The sequence below is a fragment of the Accipiter gentilis genome, chromosome 2 (genome assembly GCF_929443795.1).
Source record: "Accipiter gentilis chromosome 2, bAccGen1.1, whole genome shotgun sequence".
NCBI classification, from domain to species: Eukaryota; Metazoa; Chordata; class Aves; order Accipitriformes; family Accipitridae; genus Astur; species Astur gentilis.
The window spans coordinates 42,684,817-42,707,410 of NC_064881.1; the positions used below are offsets into that span (position 1 = coordinate 42,684,817).

Sequence of the window (22,594 nt, forward strand, 5' to 3'; positions counted from 1 at the left end):
GGAGGTGTGATTATTTCTCTCAAATTCAGAAACACCTCATTTCATCCACAAGAAGATCTCAAGGCAACTACTTTAAATTTGCAATACAGCTGAAACAACACTCCAATTTAAACAGATTTGACATGTGATCAGGCAGCAGGAGACAACTGTGATGCCGATTTCCACCCCTTCCCCAGCATGAAGTTAAATATAGTGATTTCTTAACTATCGGTTAAGAAAGGTGCATGCGATTTTCAGAAAAAAAGAGGGACTTGGATCACAGGTTTACAAAGAACAACACTAAGGACTTTAAGCTCTAGACTTTAAAAGTCATATTAACAATAAGATATTCAATTATTTGAACATCACCTTGATGACGTGTCTATTCCATTTAACTTCTCTCCCAACTGTGACATGATTTATCAGTCCATGTTAATCCCTTTCTAAAATAAACCAGAGGTTTATCTACAATACACATTTTCTTCTTTTACAGTGTTCCAATTAGATGCCAAAAGAAAATAAATCAAAAGATGGTTTGTTCATTAAGATTAGGCGATATTTTAGTTTCATTAGAAATTAAAGTCTAGGCAGTTAGTGGAGACCAGACACCATAAAGAGGCCACAGCAAGGGCTACAATAACCAGCCACCAGGGTTACAGCAAGGCACAGACTTACCCAGAGCCTCAGCTGTCAGGCAGGTGCGCATGGTGAGAAATTGCAGGACACAAAATTGACACAGAAAGGAAAATAAAAAAAGTCAAACTGGTATTCCAGCATTCCTAGAGTTTAGACATTATCATCAGTGCCAAGACAAGAGAGCGAGCAGTTTGGACTAGACTACTTTGACTTCTTCCATTGCTGATAAAGACAAACGCATTAGCTTTGCTTCCTGATGAGCTGTTGCAAATTAAACTCCTGGTTATTTACCATACAGTTTTATTTTAAGAGACTTAAACCAGTTTAGGAACTTTGTTTAGCTTGCAGATTTCTAAGTAAGAACATGTTAACCCATGCTTCAGAGAAAGTGCACAACAGACATCTGTCAAACTCCGGTCAAGCTGATGAAGTGGCACAAAGCTCATCCCCTCGCAGGGAAGAGGGAACTCGAACTTGCAAAACTCTAGGCAGGTGCTGCATTAGTAACCACAGCACTTTTTGATGTTCTCTACTGCAATTACATTAATAGATTGTTAATTAAATGAAAAACTAATTGCTGATGCAATGGGGAAGAACATCAAAAAGATTAACCATGATATGTGTATTATAATTAAAAAACTTTATATAAAAAATTCTGCAATAAACCTGGCTTGCTTTTAAAAAGAGAGGAACTATCAAGAGGCATTCAAAACTCAAGGAATGAAAATAAACCAAAGAAATACCTCCAGTCACTGATTTTGCAACATGTCTTCACTGAATTTTTATAAAGTGGAGCTTACATTATAAGCTTGCGGGGGAGGGGGAAGGGGGGACAAACCACACCAAAAAAACCCTGCAGACACATGGCCTCATCCACACAGGATTGTTTCCCTGCAACAGATAAGGATAATTTGCTCATTAGCTTCCCTCCTTCTGAGCTGTATCATACCGACTCCACAGTGAGTCCTGACTCTCACTTCAGTCATCATGCCACACTTGATCAATTTAGAGGAATAAGGCTATCTCCTGGCTGAGAAAGGGTCTGGCCAGGGGTCCTCCCTCCCCAGCCTGCCACTCCAGACCAGGCAAGTGCCAAGAAAAAGTGCAAGTATTTGAATGAGAACGTCAGCATTTGCTTTAAGAACTGAGATGTTCTTTGGTTATAATTACATTGACGAGCTTTATGTTTTTCACTTCAGAGTCACGGGGTTTGCACAATCATCCTTGAGAGCAGTATAACAATATTACAGTTTCAAAGACCAGAGTGTAATACAAAACCAGCTGCAAAGGCTCTAAAACACAAACAGCTCACCTTTGCTCACCAGGAGGAGGGGAAGAAAAAGCACTTTTGGCAGTATTACAGTAAATTAATAATCACGTTCTACTTTCTCAACTTCATTAAAAGTAGGAATACTTTCCAAAACTGCTGCATACTCAAAAATAGAGGTTGTAGTAGAGAGTTTGGATACTCAGCGTTGATGGGACACAAGATGAAATGTTGTACTGAATGTTAAGGGCACTCTGCAGAAACTTCTACGAACGGCTTAGAGATAAAACTCAGTTTTCACATTAACATGTCTTATATGATTGGAAGCATCACATGTAAGTCCTTTTCACAAATCTCCATGGATTTAAACATTTTCCTCAAGGCTCACACACAGTGTCACATGAAGAACCTGAAAATGAAACCTACCAGTCCAGTTACAAGCAGAAGGAAAACCTGTCTAATTAATCGTTAATAGACAAGCTGAAATACAGAAAATAAAGCCAACATGCACTCCAAATTTTACATATGTTTTCAGTTATATTTTAACTTGGTCACTTGATGCTTTTTTTTTAAACTAAGAATCATGCATTTTGTTAACCTTCCAAAATGGTTACATGCAGAGTCACAGCTGCTGCCTCTCCTCTGAATTCAAGACAGCCTCAACAGCTTCTAGCAGCTATGGATCCACTTATGAGGCCTTGACTCAGCAGAAACCTAAACATGGAATTTATTTTAAGTATATGCATAACTATTCTGCTGACTCAGGTTAGCTGGGCTGACTTCTTATGTCCAATGTTTGTCTGAAAACAAAGAGCAATTTAGAAGATGTATGCAGTTCCACGTACTATGTAGCTTCACCTGTTCAGACGAGCTAAGTTTCAATCCTGGGGTGGGCAACATGCTCTATGGGCCTGTTCCCCTTGGGAACAAGGGCGTAAGGAAAACGATGCACCTTGAAGATCACCATAACATCCCCAGGGACTGCATGGATCTGGGAGGTGTACCGGATCCTATTTAGACTACGTATATTTAGTCATCATACGGATTTCTATTCTTTTTTAATAATCAAAGACAACAACAAAAATAATGAAAATTATTCCTATAAGGGCTTTTGAAATGCAAGACCTTCATTTACACACAGACTTGTCATTTTACCAGAAACACTCTAGCAAACTTCCAAAAAGGACCCCTAACACCTTTTTGTTTTGTTTGGAAAGCTTAGTGTTTTCCCCGTCACTTCAAGCTTTGGAAGCACCTTTATTGCAATTAAAACACCTACTCTGCAAACATAATTTCTAATAAATGATCTTAAATGCCCAGCCTGAACTTTCAACTTGGCCACATGGAACCAGAACAAACAGACCATATACAAGCCAGAGAACAGGCAAACCCCAATGAGTTCAGTCCCTCACCGCTAAGGTGGGGTGCCCAACCTGTAGTGCTCCTGCCAGGACAAGCCATGCAGCCCATGGCCCTTTCTCCCAAACATCCTTGGGATGCAGGCAAGGAACAAGGAGCTGCTACTTATGCTGCAGCCATAGGCTATGAGAGGGAGCTTCTGCAGGCTGATGCAGCACGGAGAGAGGACACCACTGCCATGATGCAAATAAGAAAAGTAGAGGGTTATATTTGAGCTCCTAGATCTGAACCTGCCCAAAGCCCAAGAAAACCACTTTCCCATCCAGTCACAGCAGAAAAAGCTTGAAGGATGTTTTTAGCAGCATGCATAGTATTTAAGCAAATCCAGAATCCAGCAAACATCACACTTGCCCACAGATGATCATAAGGTTAATTCAAAAATATTCTTAAAAGTGCTAGGAAGGGAATGAATTGGTTGTTTTAGAGTTCCCACAGGTGAGTCAGTAACTTTACAGAAAAATCAAATGTACCCTGCTTGAGGAAGAACAGAACAAAAAAAGTAAGACAGCAACGAGGAAACAGGAGAGTTGAAGACACAGTAAGACATTCATGCAGTCAGCCACATGCCTGCCAGGAGCTTCACCCAAGAGTTTCCCTGCCCATAGTTCAAACCTCATTAGTGACCTAAAGCAGAATCACTTCTGCAGCTTTATCATTTTATAAATAAACCCATTCTTGATTTTTTTATGCCTCAGTGACAGCAAGCACAACATACTTAACCACATAGCACATTAAACAAATCTGTCAAGGTGGGTACATACAAAAAAGTTTTCACGACAACATTTGACATTGTGTTCAGACCAATGCTTTATTCCTTCAAGGTAGGGATCAAAAAAGGCAAAGAGGGAAAAAAGCATGTGCTACGTTTTCTTTCTTCTATATTTAAGCACTGTAGGTGACTTGCAAGAAGACAGGGTGAACTTCCACCTCCCACCCCCTCATGCTGGTAACCCACAGGGCCAGCAGCTTTGGGCATTCACTCTCGCATCCATATGACCCTCAGCACCCCACTGCACCTCTCCTCCCCACGGGCCATGAGAACAACTCTCAGCTCCTCAAAAATATTGCAGCTCCTCCTTTCCCCTGTACTGGCTACCTGTGAGCCTTCATCACTTCCACCTTCCCCATACATGCTCCTCTGCAACCAGCTTTAACCCCACCTCAGTCCCACTGGGTTTGTGCTCTGGACCCAAACACCAAGTGTGTGACAGCACTTCTGAGGGATACAGCACAGAAATACAGCAGGTTCATCGACAACTCCAAAAGCATGTCATAACAGCAAAATTAATCAAGGGAATGACATTTTAAAAAAAGAAAAAAGAGAAGTAGTCTTCAGTGGCTGCTATAAAAATGACAGCAAAATGAGGCCTGTTCCACTCCCTGCTCAAAAATGTTTAATCCTGAAGGAGGACAAGACACGGGTGTGCTGACCCTTGTCACTAGACATGGCACACATTTGGGAAGGGAGATAGGAACCCAGAAAATCCAAGGAGAAAGTCCACTTGGCTTTAACCACTGCTGACAGTTGTGTATGGTGGCATGCATCTGTGTTATGAGAACAGTGGGTTTTTTTCCAGAAGGCCTTAAGTGCTTCTCTCTCGTCTTCCCACCTTACAGAAAATGCTGTTTCCTCCTCCAAGGTTGCAGATTGATTTATTCAATACTCAGAAGCAGGATAAAAGGGAGATGGAGCCTGATAGCTGTCAATTCATAGAAACAGGTTCAAAAAATGCTTCCTTCTTCCCAGATCACAGACATGCTTTACTCAGCTCTCACATGCATTGAGGGGTTGTTTGTATCACACGGGGACAAGAAGCGATGAGACCAGAAAAGGGGGGAAGAAAGGAAAAGAAACAGAGGGACTATCACAGGTTCTCTAAAGCTGTTGGTCTGAAGTCAGACAATTCGTCACATAAAATGTGAAACATGTTTACACATCACCCCAAAATAAAACCTGATCACAAAAAATCATGTTCTCCTAAAGATGACCATTCTAATTTAAAACACTAAACTTTTCCACAGACAAGACAGGCAGGCGCAGCCTACTGAGCTAAGCTCCCTCTTGCTGGCTTCCATCTCTCTTTCCCTCATCCATCATCTAAAGTCAGCTAAAATTCTAAGAGCAGTTTTCCAATCATGCTACTTTCTACCAGTGTAATTATTGACTCACCTATTAGGAAGGACAGTTAGAGACAGCTCACCTGTTCTGGGCAACACACAATTTAAAAAGTTCAAGAAACTCCCCGCCCCAGCATTTATTTTGCTTGTCCCTGGGCTCACACAGTTTTTAGGCAGGAGGGAAAGCACAAGTTGCAACCTGCAGGCTGTGAGCTGCTCAAAGAACCCTTCCTATTTGGCTGGGAAGAGCCCGGTGCCAGGAAAGGGAACCAAAAAGTCTGCTTCCGTACAAGCTCTGTATCATTTTTCCAAAGCTTGGTGGAGTTTGCACTTGGCCAAGTAAAACCCTTAGTGATGGCACTGCTGCAGCTATCAGTGATGCTTGTTTCCATTAACATGATGATGAAACTCCTGTTGCAAGATGGTGGTGGGAGAGCAACAGGAGCACGAGATTCAGCTGCTAAAAAAGACAGATTGCCTTTGTGGACAACTCCCTTTTCTTACTCATCTTTAGTTTTCTACAGTTGCCAAGTGCCCTCCCCCTGACAACAACCCATGCCACCTTCTCACACTCTGAGGAATAATGTAAGGTTTAAGAGATTACAGGCTGTTAAAAAGAAAAAAAAGAAGAAAGGTGGTAGAAAGGGAGGACAGTGAGAAATCTTAATAGTTACAGAACATTTTACATAATGGCTTTTTTTTATATTATTCTAAAAGATTCTAGAAAATTTTACAGGTATCTGCACAAGTCATGTTACAGTGTCAAGTTCCTAACAGGAATAAGTTAGCATCAAGTGCTCTATTTTAAAACATCATTGACTTTGTACAAACAGTTTTAAGGCTTCTGTATAAGAACATTAGATAGCAGCTTCAGAATATGATTTAAATGACATATAGTAATTGTACCCTGGTGTTCAAGTATGTGCCAGGAACACATCAGAGGGGACCAAATTATTACAATAAAAGTCCTATGGCTGTTCAATCTTTGTCAATGAACACAGCACAAAAGGTTTTTAACAGCACAAGTACGAAGTAGGTTACCTTTCTTCGCTTTCTTCTGTAGCTTCAGTGTATCAGATGATTTCTTTTTTATCTCTTGGCGGGCTTTTTTGTATTCTAAAAAAACACACAGTCTCTATTATCAACATACTTGATGAATGTTTTTCACAGAAAAGGCTATGTTTAAAGACACTAGACTACAAATTTTAAGAGGACAGCTACTATTAATCAAAGCAACTTAGAACTCGCATTTTGTAGTGCCTATAAGTTTGGCTTAATATAACATTTTAGGGTGTGAGCACATTCACATACCAAAATCTTTCCCAAATAAACAAAGCCTTTACAGAAATAACAACTGAGAACACAGTACAAAATTAGAGTGCTTTTCATTTCAGAGACTCATCCACTCTCAGGAATGGAAAACAGAGATGACAGGTTTCTCGAAACATCTGTGTTCAAAAACAAGTACCCAGAAATGGGAAGGTAGAGAATATCCTGTGATCCCTCTCCAGCATGAGAGCCAGGCAGAGGGAGAGGGTGCTAAAACTTTGCCCAATGAAGGCTCACATTGCCAGCTCTTTCTGATGAAGTGGAGCACCCTGCAGTTGTCCTCATTTTCAGATGAGCTGCAAAACCTGGGAGAAATTAAAATCCCAGAACAAAATATTCCACCTCTAGTCCAGGCATGTTAAAGGTACCAGATATGAAAACTGATACTTTAAAATAAAAAAAAAAAAAAAAAAAGATAAAAGGCATGTATGCATGTATATACATATACACATACACTTTAACAAAGGAGGTCAATGTTACTCTTCTATAGATGGAAAAACAGAAGCAAGCTGGTGGTGGGCACAGGACCTGTACCAGGACCAACTGCACCCCCAACACCCAAGCCTACCCACTACACCCTAAATCCCACTGCCACTTTGGCCAGGGTCACCCCTACCTGCAGGAACCCAGGTGATTCCTCCCTCCTGCTCACCACCTGCTTGATACTCTCCACAGAACAAGGTGGAAGTTTTTACAAGAGCTGCTGATTTAGCTGCTTCTGTTTGACAACAGTAATCGTGGGGTAAGAAGCAGATCCTCTTTTGGAGGCCAAGCACACTCCCTCCCATCAGTTCTTACCCTCCCCAAAATAAATTATGGTGATGACACTTCTTTCAGACATAGTAAGTCTTCAGTTTTCAAGGGTCAGTGGTGAACTGCAACCTGCTTTCAGCACCCGTGCTAGAGGGCCATCATCCCCAATACAGTTTTGCAAAGCCGAAGGCATCTACCAACATGCTCTTGCTGTGCAAGTGTTTGCTGCCTCCTGCTCATTACCCCAGGAAAGCTCTGGAGCCGTCATCAGCACTGCAGCTCTGGGTATCCCATGTCCAAAGACACAGCTTTCCTGTTCCCCAGGTGCACATTTCTGTATCACATCAGATATAAAATAATGATGCTCAATGTTTTACAGGGCTGTGCATTCTCTGGAGGGAGCTATGTCTGAGACATAACATGATTTTACAGTTAGCTTTTAACTACATCCCCAGGCTTTGCAGGCATAGATGCGGCATCCCCATTCCTCAGCACTAGTGGAGCTCATACAGTGAGAGTAGGCCAACAGAGTTAAAACTAGTCACTGCTTACCAGTCTAGAAAAACAACCCATCCCTTGGGGTCCTGCAAACTAAACCTTCAAAATGTATATGCAAGGGTTAAAAATTTGTTAGCCACTTTGGGAGAGGAGTGTTTTAGAAGAGAAAAGTTGCTATATATATTTAAGCACGTCATTCAGTTTCCCAGTACAAACATGAAAAGAGGAAGAAAAGCTGATATTACAATCTTACTCCTATTAAAGAATTCTTCCTCTGTAACTACCTTTTGCATGGTCTTTATCCAGTTGATTGGCCACTTTCTTCCACTCTTCCATCTGTTCTTGAAGTGGGTTTATCAGACAGTCAATTAAAGCACTAATTTTGTTGAAAAAACACAAAGAGCAATCAAATCCTGCAGATGCCCCTATTCTTATATAGAGAGCCAAGGTCAATATTGGAGTATTTTTACTTTTTGCTGCGACAGCTACCAGTGTCACAATGTAAATATCAGAATATAAAAATGTTTACGCTGGAGAAAGCAAAAGAAAGGACTGGATCAAAAAAAATCCACATCACAAGATAACCGGAATTACTGTGCAGAAGTTCAGGACAGTGAGGAACAGAGTGTAAACCAGAGGAGTGACCCGAAACAAGGCCAATGTAAACAGTTAGATCCTACTCATCTATCACACAAAGAGCAGTTTAAATGGATAGTCTGGAGACCGGAAAGGTTCATGCAGCCATGAAGATTATGAACTTAAATAACACATGTATATGCACAAGAAGACAGAGCAGTTGTACAAGCGAACAACATCCTGCCCACCAACGTGCCTCACCTCTCACCAGTGGAGTCCGTGATACGGCACTACTAATGTTCCACTAATTAATGAGATTGGGATCAAATCATGTAAACAGCTAACTCGGGGGTAACTAGAGACTGAAGTTGTCTCCTCACAGCCAGTTTCACAATTATCTTTATTTTAAAAGGGAAAAAACAAACCAGGTCATCAGGCAAATGGTGAAGTATCATTTTGGTTGACCTCAGGTCAAGTGTAACTTTTAAGTCTGGTTAAAAAAGGCACACCTGCAAACTACTACTTACTACAGAAGTAGGTTGTTTATGTATAGCCCAGCCTACGAGTTAATCCTCTCCCATTACCTCTACAGTCTAACTTCAACTGCAAAAAGGGGATGAGAGAATTTGCCTTTTCCATAATTGTTTGCTGAAAGTTTCTCTCTCGGCTGCAAGCTATCTGGACTCTCCGGTAAGCTGAGGAAGCAGCACAACACTTGCTGCTGCTTTAAAACTTAGTGACAAAGCTTAAAGTCCTGAAACCAAGACAAGTCGGTCACATCAGCAGCCGCCTGCTCAGCACCGAGCAACAGAAACCAACAGCATTTAGAATGATTTGAGGTGACAAGCCCAGTCCGCAGAACATGCAGTGAAATCCTGCACGTTCACAACACCTATGTGCTGTGAGGGAGAAAACAACTGCTGTTCTCAGCGACATGATCAGAGACCAGGTGAAAAGCCAATGCTGGTGAACAGCTTTAGGTGTTCCCCAGTAGCAAATGAAAGACGAACCTCGAGCTCCAGGCCAGGTACAGAGCCACTCACCTTGAGAACTGCCGGAGTTTGGACTCTATACTTCTGTGCCTCATACACATCCTGGTGAGAGCAGACCCAATCTCTCTGGTACCACCTGAAAAACAAAACATGAGGCAGGTGAGACCCCTGGATGAGATTCCTGCCTGTGGTGTAGAGCCATGCCAAGCAGAAGGCAGGTGCCAATTTTTCCAGAGCAGAGTAAAACAGATTCATTATAACTGTAGAATTGACCAGGCTATAACTGGGCAGACCTCAGGGATATCTACCACCTTGGGAAGAGATTAATTCTTGTTCATCCAGAGACCAGAACTGAAGAATTAAACACAATTAAAACACAGTTCTTCCCAGCAGCTTTATGTGCCATGAGGCCCAACTCCGCGGCAGGAGAGTTAAAAGAAAAGGGCTTGAGATGTCAAAAGACAAGAAGCAAAGCTGGCAAGCAAGTGGGCATCTACAGACAGTTTATTTCCACATTTGGGAAATAAACCTAGAGCATTCGATCCAATTTTCCCATACCTAGATTCTTTAGACCCAATGCCTTAAAAGGATTTTGGTCCTCCAGAATATGTGACTAATCCTACATATTGCCTCATACATCACTGACATATATCATCAGCGTATCACCCGTACCTGCCATCTCAGATCACGCATATATTTTTCATTACATTGCCAGAAGGTGGCACTATTTGCGCTATACCTTCTCTCAGTTTCTGGTAACTGTATGACAGCAAGGATAATTGCAAGTGTTCCTCCTCCGAAGTTTTCCCTTTTAAAAGCATACATCCCTCCATTTCCCACTTTAATCAGCATTACCAACTTTGATCAGCCTATTAAATTTCAATATAATTTTGTTTTAATTAGCGTTAGTTCTGATAATTTCTTAGTTCTTATCTGCAAGCCAAATCTACTATTCTCAGTGTACAAACATCAACCTTTGTACAAAGCTCTTCCAAACTGTAGTACTCTCCGGAATGGCGAAGATATCAGCTTCTATTTAAAAGTCTCATTTGATTATTAAAATAACCTTAGACTTGTAATATACAGAAAAGTATCTTCCTTAGGCTTTAAAAATGGTATTGCGCAAGTAAAAAATATTTTCCTAGTAAAGGAACTTGAAAATTTTAATAATTTTATTTTTTTGGCATGAAAACATGTAATCATCTTCTTGTGTTCCTGCAGAATTAAATCCTGTGCCCACGAAACAGCTCTGAAACAAAGACACTGAATAACTGGAACAAATTGTGGCTATTTGGTATTTTCCATTGTTCAAAAAGATAAACAGAAAGTCCTTTGTCACTTGCCCAATTACTCATGTTTTTATAAGGAGCTTTTGAAATAATATTATTTGGTAACAGTGAAGAGCTGTAGCCTTGCTGCATATGGGCGGCTGGGAAAAGCATATGGACTCCAGCCTGGATCCAGACCTATTTCTTCCGGCAATGCTGCACTTGCACAAGCTGCAACAGACTCTGGTAACTAGAAAAGCAATACAGAAGATGGGGAAAAGTGTAATGGAGAGAAAACAACTGGAGGAACAGGACAACTTCCACAACAAAAAGGGGATCTCTGTCCCAAAACATGGGCATTTTTGTCTGGAGCCACTGCCAAATAAAAGTAACTCAGAGCCTCATGCGGCACAACTCCTAAAGGCAGAGATGGAGAAATGAACCAAAAACTTCCACAGCCATCGGCAGAGCAATTCCCGATCAAGTTTATGCAAAAGGCAGGTTTTTCAGGTTGAAAACTCACTGAAATTCTGGAATATTAAGGACTGTCAATGGTTAAGTGACACTGCTTTCCTAAGCCCATTACATGAAAAAAGGAAGAGTCTTTCAGAACAATAAATAGGAAATAAGGCACCATGTGTCTTGGAGACTAGGAAACAAGGGTCAGTTACTATTAATATTAACGTGCAAGGTAACAAAATTTTAACCAAAACCTCAATAACTGAAGCATAAACATACCGCCTCAACACATAGTACAGATGGATGGGCAAGGTCCGCAAAACAGCTATACAAAGTCAGTATTGGTAGTTGTGCTTGTTTAAAAAAACCACAATAAAATAAAGAACACCTGGAATAAAAAGATTATTCCACGGAAAAAAACCAAACCCAGCTGGTTCAGAATGAGGGAGTTACTGGTTCTTCCCACCTTTTGAAACTTCATGTTACCCTTAAGTGTTTACAAGAGCATGGAGGTATGAGGTGTTAACTTCATTCTGTGAATAAAGACTACTCTAACAAAGCAAAGGAAAAGGGGAAAAAAGGGTCTGAGAAGTTTTTAATGCCCCTTCTGGAAACAAGGTGTTGCAGAAGATGGATTTAGGATCCTGCTGAGGAAGGGGAATGAGGGGTCCTGCTGGAAAGTTTGGGAGGGCTGAGCCAACATCTCAGCTCAGTCAGCAGGGACCCGGGAAGGACTGTGGGGAGTGGGTTGGGGCTAGCGAGGCTCCACTTTAACATCCCGTGCCAAGGTGTGCAGGGAGCCAGACAGTGCTGGCGAGGGTCAGCGAGGTGATCTGAACTCCTGACGCAGCAGCTCTTGCCAACCATTCGCTGAGAAAGGTGCTGCTCAGCCCACCCTAAAGAGCGTAAATCCCTCTCAAACAGCACTTAAATTATAAACTCAACCTGCCTAAAAATGAAGTGCTGGGCAACACGATCACTCCAAATGGCTATAACAAGAAAGGATTCCTGCTCCTCTGCAAAACCATAGCTCGCTACCATCAATAAAATTAGTTTATTGATATATAAACTGAGTTTACAATAAACTGATTTCAGAATACACCAAGTTTAACTACCCTGGAAATGAGATTTCTGCAGTACTGCAAAACAACATAATGCTTGCAGTGAACCCGCGTCCCCTGTACAGTCTTTCCAGCCATCCTCTCTGCTCCTCTGGCTACAGGACCATTTAAAGAGTTCCCTACAGTCTCTTGCCGCAAGGCTTACAATGCTGTTGGACGCAGACAGAGGCGCGCTTTGTTTTTATTCCTCCAAGCCTTCTCATTCGCAGCCCGCTGCCATCTCACCACGTGCCTGGCAGCTAATGGACATGCGGTGCATCGAGCACGGAGGGAGGCAGGTGGCAGGCGCCCACTGAAAAGCTGCTCCGTGCCAGCAGCTTCTGCCCCAGCAAAGGGGAACCCGTCTCCATTCAACGCACGCTGCTACAATAAAGTCACTATGCATTTCCAATTCCTGTTTAAAAGCTAGTGTCACTGGTGTCTAATCAAGTATAGGAGAGAGAACCTTTGCAAGAGACAAGAGGCTTTTTAATTTTGGCACTCACACGATTAGCAGAGGCAGGAACTGTGTCCAAGCGTCCCTACGTACCTACCCAGACGAGACGGCCCACGGAGGTACAGATACACCTCCTGCAGAGTTTCTGGATGCCAAAACAGCAGCAGCAGCATTTCGGAAAGGACCGCCTCCTCAGATATGCCTAAACAATTTGCATTTTGGGGGTGCCTCAGCAATCCCTTGTTAAAAATCAGCCACCAGACTGAAGGAAGGAGAGTACCAGCCCATCTCCTCTCATGCCTGAATCCCACCACTTCTCCTCAATGTATTAAGTACTCCAACAGCACTGGAGTTAAACAGAGCTTTACCTCCCTGTTCCCATCTATATTATCTGTAAAGAATCAAAATACTTCTTGAGGAAGAAAAAAATACAATTAAATACAGGCCTCTCACCACCCCTTGATTTATTGAGTTGGAGCACCATGGTGGTTACCGATGCATTCAGCGCTCCTTCCAGGAACAGGTGCGGTGCAAAGGGTTTAACTCAACTGCCAGCAGGTTTCTGCAAAGGCTGGTTCCCACCAGCAGAACTGCACTGATTCTCCTGTTTCCAAAAGGCTGGGATCAGCTGGCTACACAAACTGGCAGAAGGGAGCCATTTTGTACCACTGCAGTGGTTTGAAAAAGTCCAAACATAACAAGGGACGATAGTTTGGATTTGCTTCTTTTACCCAATCTCAGCCACACAGCCTTAGTGAGCAAGAGTAACGTATACTTTATATAAATTATCGTTCAATGTTACAGTAGTAGAGTTTACTCACAGAAGGAGCAGGTGGCCAACATGCATACTCTGCAAACAGAGACAGACCTTACAAGCAACACTAACACGCATGCAAGTCCTAGTATTGGCTATGCAGCTGAGTATTCAAAATCTGGTAAGTTTATTGCACTGGGCTATGCCACAGTCATACAAAACCTGCTTCAGCTTCCAAATTAATTTATGGTTTATCCTTTCAAAAAGACCAGCTCCATAGGTGACCAATTGCCCACTTACTCAAGGGCAGAGCCAGGAGCCAGGCAGGCAGAAGACCAAGTGGAGATAACTCCTTTTTCAGTGTTACCAACACACAAACTTAGCGGCAAAAACAGCACCTGAAACAGAAGTGTGTCAGGAGTATGCCGAAAGCACTGCCTGTCTCCACTTCACTTACAAGCAGATCCCTGGCAAAAAGTCACGACACTCTCCAGTAGCTATAATTTCCTGAAGAGAAATACTGAGGTCACTTCAGCAAACTTGTCATCAAACCAAGAGTATGCTGGGTGGGTGACCTGGGCTCCATTCACTGCTCTGCAGCTATGCAGGTTAACCTACTGTGCTTTGGGCTCTCAGTTTATAAAATGAGGCTGTGAATTATCTGCTTCTCTGACATACTACAATAATTCATCCATTAAGGCAAACAATGCTTGGGAACAGTGTAAAGTAATACTTTGAAACCAGAGACAAGAGCCGTATTCATCAGAATTCCGACTCAGAGAAAGTGGCTTAACAAAATGCTCCTGTCAAATTTGATTAGAAAGTGGGCGATAACATCAGCCTTATTTCTCATAAGTAAAAGGCAACACTGCAAGGCAAAATGTGCTCTCGCTCTCACCTTACCTGCTCCTCCATATTCCTGCCTAAGCCTGTAAAAGACCAAACCCTTTTTCATGTAAGATAATTAAACGAAAGCTTGTGGACCACGACACTACAATGAGTCCACTACAAAGCCATAAATTATTTTCTTTTGATGCTTGCTTGTCATTCAACATTGCAGAGAGACAACAGGGAGAGATTGTAGGAGAGAGACTCAATTGTTTTATTGGAGTCATTATGTTTGTATTTAATAATGATCATGTATCAAGGAAATGATTATTTGATGAAATGTGCAGCTGTACAACTGCATGGCCTCTGTATACTCCAAACAACCCACTACAATCAACCTCTTATCTTCCTCCTCTCGCTTCACTGTTGAGCAACCCCAGAAGGCTCAGAAGATGACTGCCTTTCAGGAAGTGCCTTTAAGGCTCCAACTTATTAACGAGCTCATCTTTATCTTCAAGGGCAGAGTCCAAATGTGCCAGCTATTTCCCTCATTCCCCAAAAGGAAAGATTTATAAAAAATGGGTGTAATACTTTTGTAATTTCTGTAATTTCAAAGTTATCAGAAGAGGCTTCCATTTTCGAGCAAAGATTAAAGTAGGAATGGAACAGAGGCAGGATTATTAAATACAAATCTGAACACGGAGGCTATGACAGGATGACTAACAGTAGGACATTTTAAGTTAATGGTCATTACTCAACCCTTATCCAAACTCATGCTGTTAGAAGAGCAAGCAGTTTCCATCACTGATTACATGAGGCATGGACCTCGATCTTGCAAAACTGTTTATGTGGATGCCTCCGTGAAACTGAAGGATGATGGGATCAGTGCCAGTGTGTTACAGCAGACAGAGAAAAAAGGAGGGCTTTTGCCTAAAGTAACCAGCATAGGGGTTGTAAGCATTACCACTGGGACAGAAACCAGAAAGTGGTAGCACTTTATGTTTCAGGGTGCCAAGGTAAGGCTTGTAAGTTGGAAAAACACATCAAGAACTGCAGACAACAGAGGGATGTTGTTCAGCATCTACCAGCCAGGAAAAGAAAACAGGGCATCCTTATTCCTACAGCTACTATGAGCCTTTCTGAGCAGTGCTTGGCAAAGTCTTTTTAAGTTGCTGCTCAAAACCAGCAAAAAAACATTTCCTGACGTATTTAAAAAAAAGTGTTTTAATTTAGACATCTTTCAGAGAAGACTGGATCAACAAATGCAGATTCAAGGTCAAACTCACCTAAGGATTTTAGATTAACTGAATTTAACAAAACAACTCTGGCAGGCCATCATCATGTACTACATCTCTTCGGTTGTCATTGCAAAGGAACAGATTGTTTGCAATGTTCAGTCGAGCGCCCTTTTGGGCAAATTACTTGGAAAACATATTTATAGAGGCCTGATATGAAGTTGTCACCTTTGCTACAGCCCCATGCAGTCCAGACGATCCTGAGAAGAAAATGCAATAGGTGGTTTATTTTCTCTTTTGCAGAAGAAACTAGTATTATTCATGGATGGGACTAGCAGGATCTCAAACTGTATTTGCATTGATTTTAAAGGAGGAAGAAGAGTTAAGAAGAGTGCCAGTGGCAGCTAGTTAAAGCAATAAAGAAGCAAAAGGAACAGGAAACCTGAGCCATCCCTAGCCCACAGCCTGCCCTGGCAACCGCCAGCTTTAGGAAGTCCTTAAAACAGACTACGACCATGTTCTAGTCAGTATGTTAAAGAACATGCAAGAAAGCTCTTACTACTTCCTCTGATCTAGCTTATTCCTCTGCTCAGCAGCATTTTTGCTTACCCTAGCTTTCTCCTAGCAGAGCACTGTGCAAAATCCTCACCCCATGGGAGTCAACACAAGTGTTGCCGTTAAACAAGCAGGGTCAGAATTTCACCAATGCACATGGAGGTCACTACACAGTCAGTCTGACACATTAAATACGGTCATGAACCAGCTCTGCTATGATCTTTGGACAGTTTGGGTTTAGTCAGCTTTTAGGGCATGCCAAAAAGCTCACGTGTGTGTGGCCCTCTGCTTTTAAACAGGACGTCACACACAGAGGTGGCTGAAAATGCTTTGGGAAGGTTTAAGTTAAGTTATTGTAGGATGCATCGGTTCAATTGTGGAGAAACTAAGAAGTCTGTCACTGATTCACAAACTTGTAAGAGACACAAAATGCATCACTGAGCCATGACATCATGTTAGATAGCAGTTAAAGACCAGGTAGAAGTGTTTCCCACTAACAAAAGCCTCAAGTTTGAGCATGTTTGTGTCAGGAGTGCAAGCTGGCTTGGTCCCTCCTCCTCTCCCTTTCATAAATGGTGTTGCCAGCACAGACAGCAGCATTTTGCATCTGGAGATTTCTTTCAAGAATTAATAACCATCCCTCCTTACAGGTGCTTGTTGCCTGTTTTTATGATCCCAGAGTTCCACATCAAGGTCTTAATGCCACAAAAATAAAGCATCATTAGAAACAGATTTGCTTAGAAGAGCAAATACCACACTTCTGTTTTCCAAGGGCCGTTATTTACATTTTATTCTTTGGAATACAAATAATTTCATTACTGAAAACATACAGGGTCTGCTAATCATCTCTACACACAATGAAGCTGTGCCCACTAATTGTCCATACCTTTTCGCCATTTCTTTTCAAATTTACAGTTGAACATATTTCTGATATCATTCTATGAATAGCTATGTAAACCTAACGGTCTTAATCTGAGCAGATCCAACTGCATTCCTCCAAATGCTACACCCACTAATGGCTTAAGAAAGGCAGCAAAGTGAGTCATCGAGCTTGCTCTCCAAAAAAAAAAAAAAAAAAAAAAAAGAGCATGCTAATAAAAAGGACTCTTTGTAATGAAGAGGGAATTCCTGAAGCTGCTGAAGAAGGCAAGGCCAAGCCTGTGTGCTATTCTGGAGTAACCCCCCACCTGTGCAGCACCCCAGAGCCGAGCCGTCAGCCGATGGGTGTCTAAAGGTTGGCTCCATCAACCAGGGATACTTGCTGCACGAAGGACCACGCTCTACTGCCTGCTCCAGACGGTGAAAAGACAGAGTTCTGGTTCAGACCTATTTAGATAGCCAGACTCACTGATCTCTGTACTTTCATGAATCTGGCTCTAAATGAACCCTTAATGTGAGCCCGATGTGTGAAGAAGGCAGTAACTCAAGATCCTTATGTTCTTATGAAGTGCAGCTCTTTATTTTGTCTGGGCACAGCTATGAACTGCGATGTAATCTGATTAGATGCCAGCAATATTCAATGAGGGGAAGGGATAATACACTTAACAGCAAATGGCTTGGAACACCAAGTGCAATTCCACTGCACACTCGGCAGTACACCCACCGCTTATTTTGAACTGGCAACTTCCACAGAGGCTGTGAAAAACTTACAGGTTATCTCTCCTCTTTGTGTTTAGGTATCGGCCTTGCAAACACCCTGGCCCCAAAAGTCAAAAGCTCCTTAATTCAGGTCTCTCAACCACCTGTGCTGCTGACCCAATCCAGCAAGGAATTAAGCTATGACCACATAGCTGCTGCCTCTGAAGCACAAAATCAAGCACGACCAGGACAAGCAGGTGCAAAAAGCAGAAGAAAAGATTTATATTTTTTTTAAATCCAAGTCAGCAGATCTAACTGAAACCCCACAGCAAGCAGATCTGCAGAATAAGGCAGTGCTATTTTTATATGCTGTCACTTCTTCCAACAAAGTACGCTTCCTTAGTGAACAGAGGGAAAGATCGTGGAGAGACAAAGAGAGGTAAAAATCATTCAAACCATGTTAAGAAATTATCAGTTCAAGAAATTTTAGAGAAAGTCCATTATGTTTCAGTTAGTTGTACAGAGATACAGCATCATCAAGCCATCAAAAGACTCAGCAGACACCTAAGCATCAAGCGCAGCATCTTAGTCCCTGTGCAGAAGGGGAAGCTCTGCCCCTGCCCCAGCTATTAAGGGATGTGGTTCCCTCCTGCTGGGTCAACCTTGTGCCTGTACTCAGCGTTAATGATCTCTAACTGCAACTGGCATATATAGGGGGGATGCTGGTGGTGACGCTTCAAAAGTCCATACATCCTCTTTCTGGTACTTTCTCAAGGCAGCTGCTCTATGTGCTCCAAAGGCCATTCAAAAATCGTCTTAAGTATGAATTGAAATACCCATGGCTCAACTTCATCCCTCCTGATTTATTCAGTGCGCCTCCAAACTCATTTCAACTTGGCTTGGTAGAAGCCTAGAGATTAAAAACACACTAACTTTGCAGACTTCTCCTCTAAAACTCAGGAGACTTGTCAGCAGACACATGGAGAACCTGTACACCTCTTTAATTGAGTGGCAGATAATGAAAAGGTAACAAGAATCCAAGGCACTGGTGTTTACAGTTATCCAGACTGCCCCAAAGCTCATTTTCCCTGTTGCTATATATAAAGACAGTGATGCTGTTCATCAGGTTAGCTCTCAAACAGTTAATTAGTTTTGTCCTCACTGATAGGCTTTTTTTTTTTTTTTTTTTTTTTTGGAACATCCCACTTATTTTCAACTTCAGCTTCCTCAGCCTTACAGCAATATAATGAATTTTCACAAAAGCGAAGGAGAATGTCACCACATGGGTTTGACACCAGCTGGCTGCTTAAGCCTGCAGTACGAAGGAATTTGATACACAACACTGAACTTGGCTTAAAAAAAGAGTAATATTCCACCTGTTACAGAAAGTGAAATGAGGACAGTCATCTCCAAGCAGAGAAACCAGAGGTCTTTGTGCTTTTGGCCACAAACTCAATAAATACATGCTCTGAAAGACACAGCAAACTCTGAATTCATACCTTTGAATTTAGAAAAGGTACAGGCATTTTCTCCTTTACTTGTAAGCAGCAAGTGAAGCAAGCTTCACACAAGAACAAGGCTGCATGCAGATCAGGTGAGACAGCTTACAAGCACAGGACTGTGCTCCCCAGATCTTTGGCTGCTTTGAATGCACAGATTCACATGCTCTGCAGGCAAACGCCTGTTTATCCCACAAATCCTTCCAAACAGTCTACGCTGTCAGGCTGCATTTAAAGTGTGCCTGCTTAAACCATGAAGAGTACAGCAGGAGAAAAGCTTCAAGAGTTCTTTGATTCACAAAAAGAAAAAAGCACATCTTGTAGAAAAGATCAAATGAAGCTGCAGAAGTGTACAGCATTACAAACATGGCATACAGCAAGACACTTAGCAGCACTGATTGGCATGCAAACACCAAGGACGTGCTTATCTCCTTCTGCAAGGACAGAGCAACTGGATTTCTTCTTCCAAACAAGCTCTGCTGGACTGTAGCAAACACGTCTCGACCACTGAACAGCAGATGCGTGTAATTCTGCTGTACTTGCCTGCTGTGACACACACATGCAATGCACGCCATGTTTGTAAGGCCTCTGCAAGAAGGCTAAGTTTTAAAATATCACTCAATCATCCTTAGTAAGAACAACTGCAAGAAGTTTCAGAAAACCAGGTTTTCAATCAATGAAAAGGACTAGAACCAAAAGATGGACGGAAAACAAAGATGTATTAAGAACAGGGCTTTGCAAATCCTGAAATTTAAGCCTTGAAAGGGGAGCAGAAGTTGCTTTACAGAACTGCTTCTCCACCATTTTAGCCATTCCCTCACTGCAGTACAGAACACCTTTTGTACCTCCTTCCATTGCACAGCCCTTAGGAGAGGAGCAGGAGGGGATTCACACCTTACCCTCCACACAGGACAAACCTTCAGAGTACTATTACCATTCTAGCCAAGTCCTGCTCATCTTATAGCCCTTAGTCATGAAACCAATTGGGGCTGGGCAGTTTTAAATAAGGCTGCAATCCATATACACAGCGCTGCTAAGGCTTTTGTAGCAACAGCATGCAAAACTATTTTAATACCCTTCTTAGGGGATGCCCTTCCTTCCATGGTAGGGAAGTCCATATACCTGTACTGCTCCCCTCCAAATACTGGTGTAACGTGTTTGGTTATTGGTCCTTCCTTTCAGCATCTCATGCAAAAACCACGGAGACAAAACTGGAATGGACCTCAGGAGGCCATGTGGTCTTTTCCCCCCGCTAAAAGCAGAGCCAACTTTCATGAGGTTCCTGGGGGTCTGTCCAGTCCAGCTTTGAGTGTCTCTAGGGGTGGAGATTCCTGGGCTCCTCTTCTAGTTGCTGACTAGTGCCACTGTCAAAATTATTTTCCTTACCTAAAATCCAGAGTCCATTGTCCCAGTAGTCCAAACCTGCAGTTTTCCAAGCACCTCTTGGGAGGCTATGCTCCCCTGACGCTGCTTTGTCAACATAACACAGTAAATACATGTGGAAAGTGTTTATTGGTTTTAACCAAGTAAAACCTTTGCTGTCAAAGCAATTCAAACATCTACCTTATGCACACAAAACAGCATTGTCACAACCCAATCTTGGAAAAAATGGCATCTGTGGTATTTTCAAAATGACACAAACCCAATTAAAGTTCACTTACAAAAAACGGCCAGCCCAAGCACTAACTTGTTCAAATGGATCCATGTATATATTACTTTTGCTGCATTTCTTAGGGTTTCTCAAAAAATGAATTCACAGTACTTTACGGTTAAGCTGATTTTAGCACAGAAACATTCATCTGGTCATTTGACATCTCTGGTAATGCAGGAAATCCATCTAAACCTCACAGCTCCTCACACGCTCTGATGCTCCCTTGTTCTTCTAACAGACCTCATCAGCCCTTACCTACAGGACACAGTTGGCTATGACCTATTGATATTAATTTGTTTATTAAAGACAAAAGTGTCAAAGTTGGATGGAGGATTTCTGACCTAGGCTTTAAGCACTGTAATACACAGGACTAGCATATAAATTACAAGTTTAGAAGAAAGTGCTCAGAAAGGGTCACCTCCTATTTAGAATTTATTAACTACTCTCCCCAGAGACCACCTTGATTTAGTACGATGTAACCCATAATCCCACATTTCACACTGATACTATTACACAAAGGGTTCCTCTTCCTTCCATCTTGCTCAGCCATGTGAAGCAGGAACGATCAATTCACCCAGCTCTCCTCCCAAAGACGGTCCACTTGAGGGACAGGTTGCTCAGAAATTACACACATACAAACGTACGCATTGTTACAGAGTTGGAGGAAACCCACATCTGTAACACTGTGCTGGACATGCTGGGGAAGAAAAGCCTTGGATTGCTCAACAGAAAGTCATCTTGCCATATGGTCTCAAAACCAGTTTGTAACAGACAGGGCCAACAGAGATGACAAGATTTTATTTTGCTAACCCTAGTCAGAGCCCCCAGGTTTTGGAAGCTTTAAGACTTGGGCTCTAGTCCCAAATCCCCAAGCGTAAGGTTGACTCAAATCCATCTGCTGCTCACCAGCGTGTTCAGCTCTGTCCTAGACTGAAAGGCAGATATCTTGCAAGACAGTGAAAAATACACTCTGCAGAATAAGGATGCAGCCACCCTAAAAATGTGTGCAGGAAAGAGGCAGTTACTGAATTGTCCACCTTCTCCTGATGGGTCGTAATGCTTTAAGGCACTGATTCATGATTCATTTTCGAGACAATGGTGTGTGCCCTACTCCAAGTCCACAGGTAGTACAAAGCCCAGGCTGCAATACAACTGTATTGAGATCATAGCAACCAAATGCTGTACAGAGCAAAGCATTTTCTCACCATGTACCCATCAACGAGTGATCCCCACGTGAGCATTTCAGCAACACTCGCATGCCTGTATTTACTGTCTGCACTGAGAAGTAATTTATGGCTTTATTTCAGGGGAGCTTCTCAAAAGAGGGCAAAGGTGCCTCAAATTGTTTTCCCCAGAGTAAAGTGCATCTGCAGACAGTTCTTGAGGAGCAGCTAACACACGGGAGTTTAATACCACGATACCATTCTCGTTCCTTGACATTCTCCTGGGCATTGCAGGGTCAACACAGGCCAAAACTTTTGCAAATTTGAAGTTGCAGTTAAAAAGAAAAACACACACACACTTTTCACACCATTTACAGACCAGGCACAACTTGTTCCAGAAAGAATCAAGCCCTTTCTCCCACTTGTACCAATACCCACCAACCAACTTAACCACGCTAAGCAGCCAAACACTTGTACTGG

General features: G+C 42.2%; 1 protein-coding gene across 12 annotated transcripts in view; it reads right to left on the reverse strand.

Moving 5' to 3' along the window:
* Nucleotides 1–22,594, reverse strand: part of MTSS1 (MTSS I-BAR domain containing 1) — a 127,773-nt gene that overhangs the window by 25,643 nt on the left and 79,536 nt on the right. For 6 of the 12 annotated variants that reach the window (XM_049818329.1, XM_049818376.1, XM_049818347.1 and 3 more), the window contains exons 4-6: nucleotides 9,619–9,703; nucleotides 8,284–8,375; nucleotides 6,449–6,535 (exon numbers count right to left, since the gene is read on the reverse strand). In XM_049818329.1, the coding sequence (XP_049674286.1) occupies nucleotides 6,449–6,535; nucleotides 8,284–8,375; nucleotides 9,619–9,703 (264 nt within the window). Of the gene's footprint in view, nucleotides 1–654; nucleotides 667–6,448; nucleotides 6,536–8,283; nucleotides 8,376–9,618; nucleotides 9,704–22,594 lie in introns of all 12 variants that reach the window. The other 6 variants (XM_049818356.1, XM_049818369.1, XM_049818321.1 and 3 more) reach the window with 2 other exon arrangements.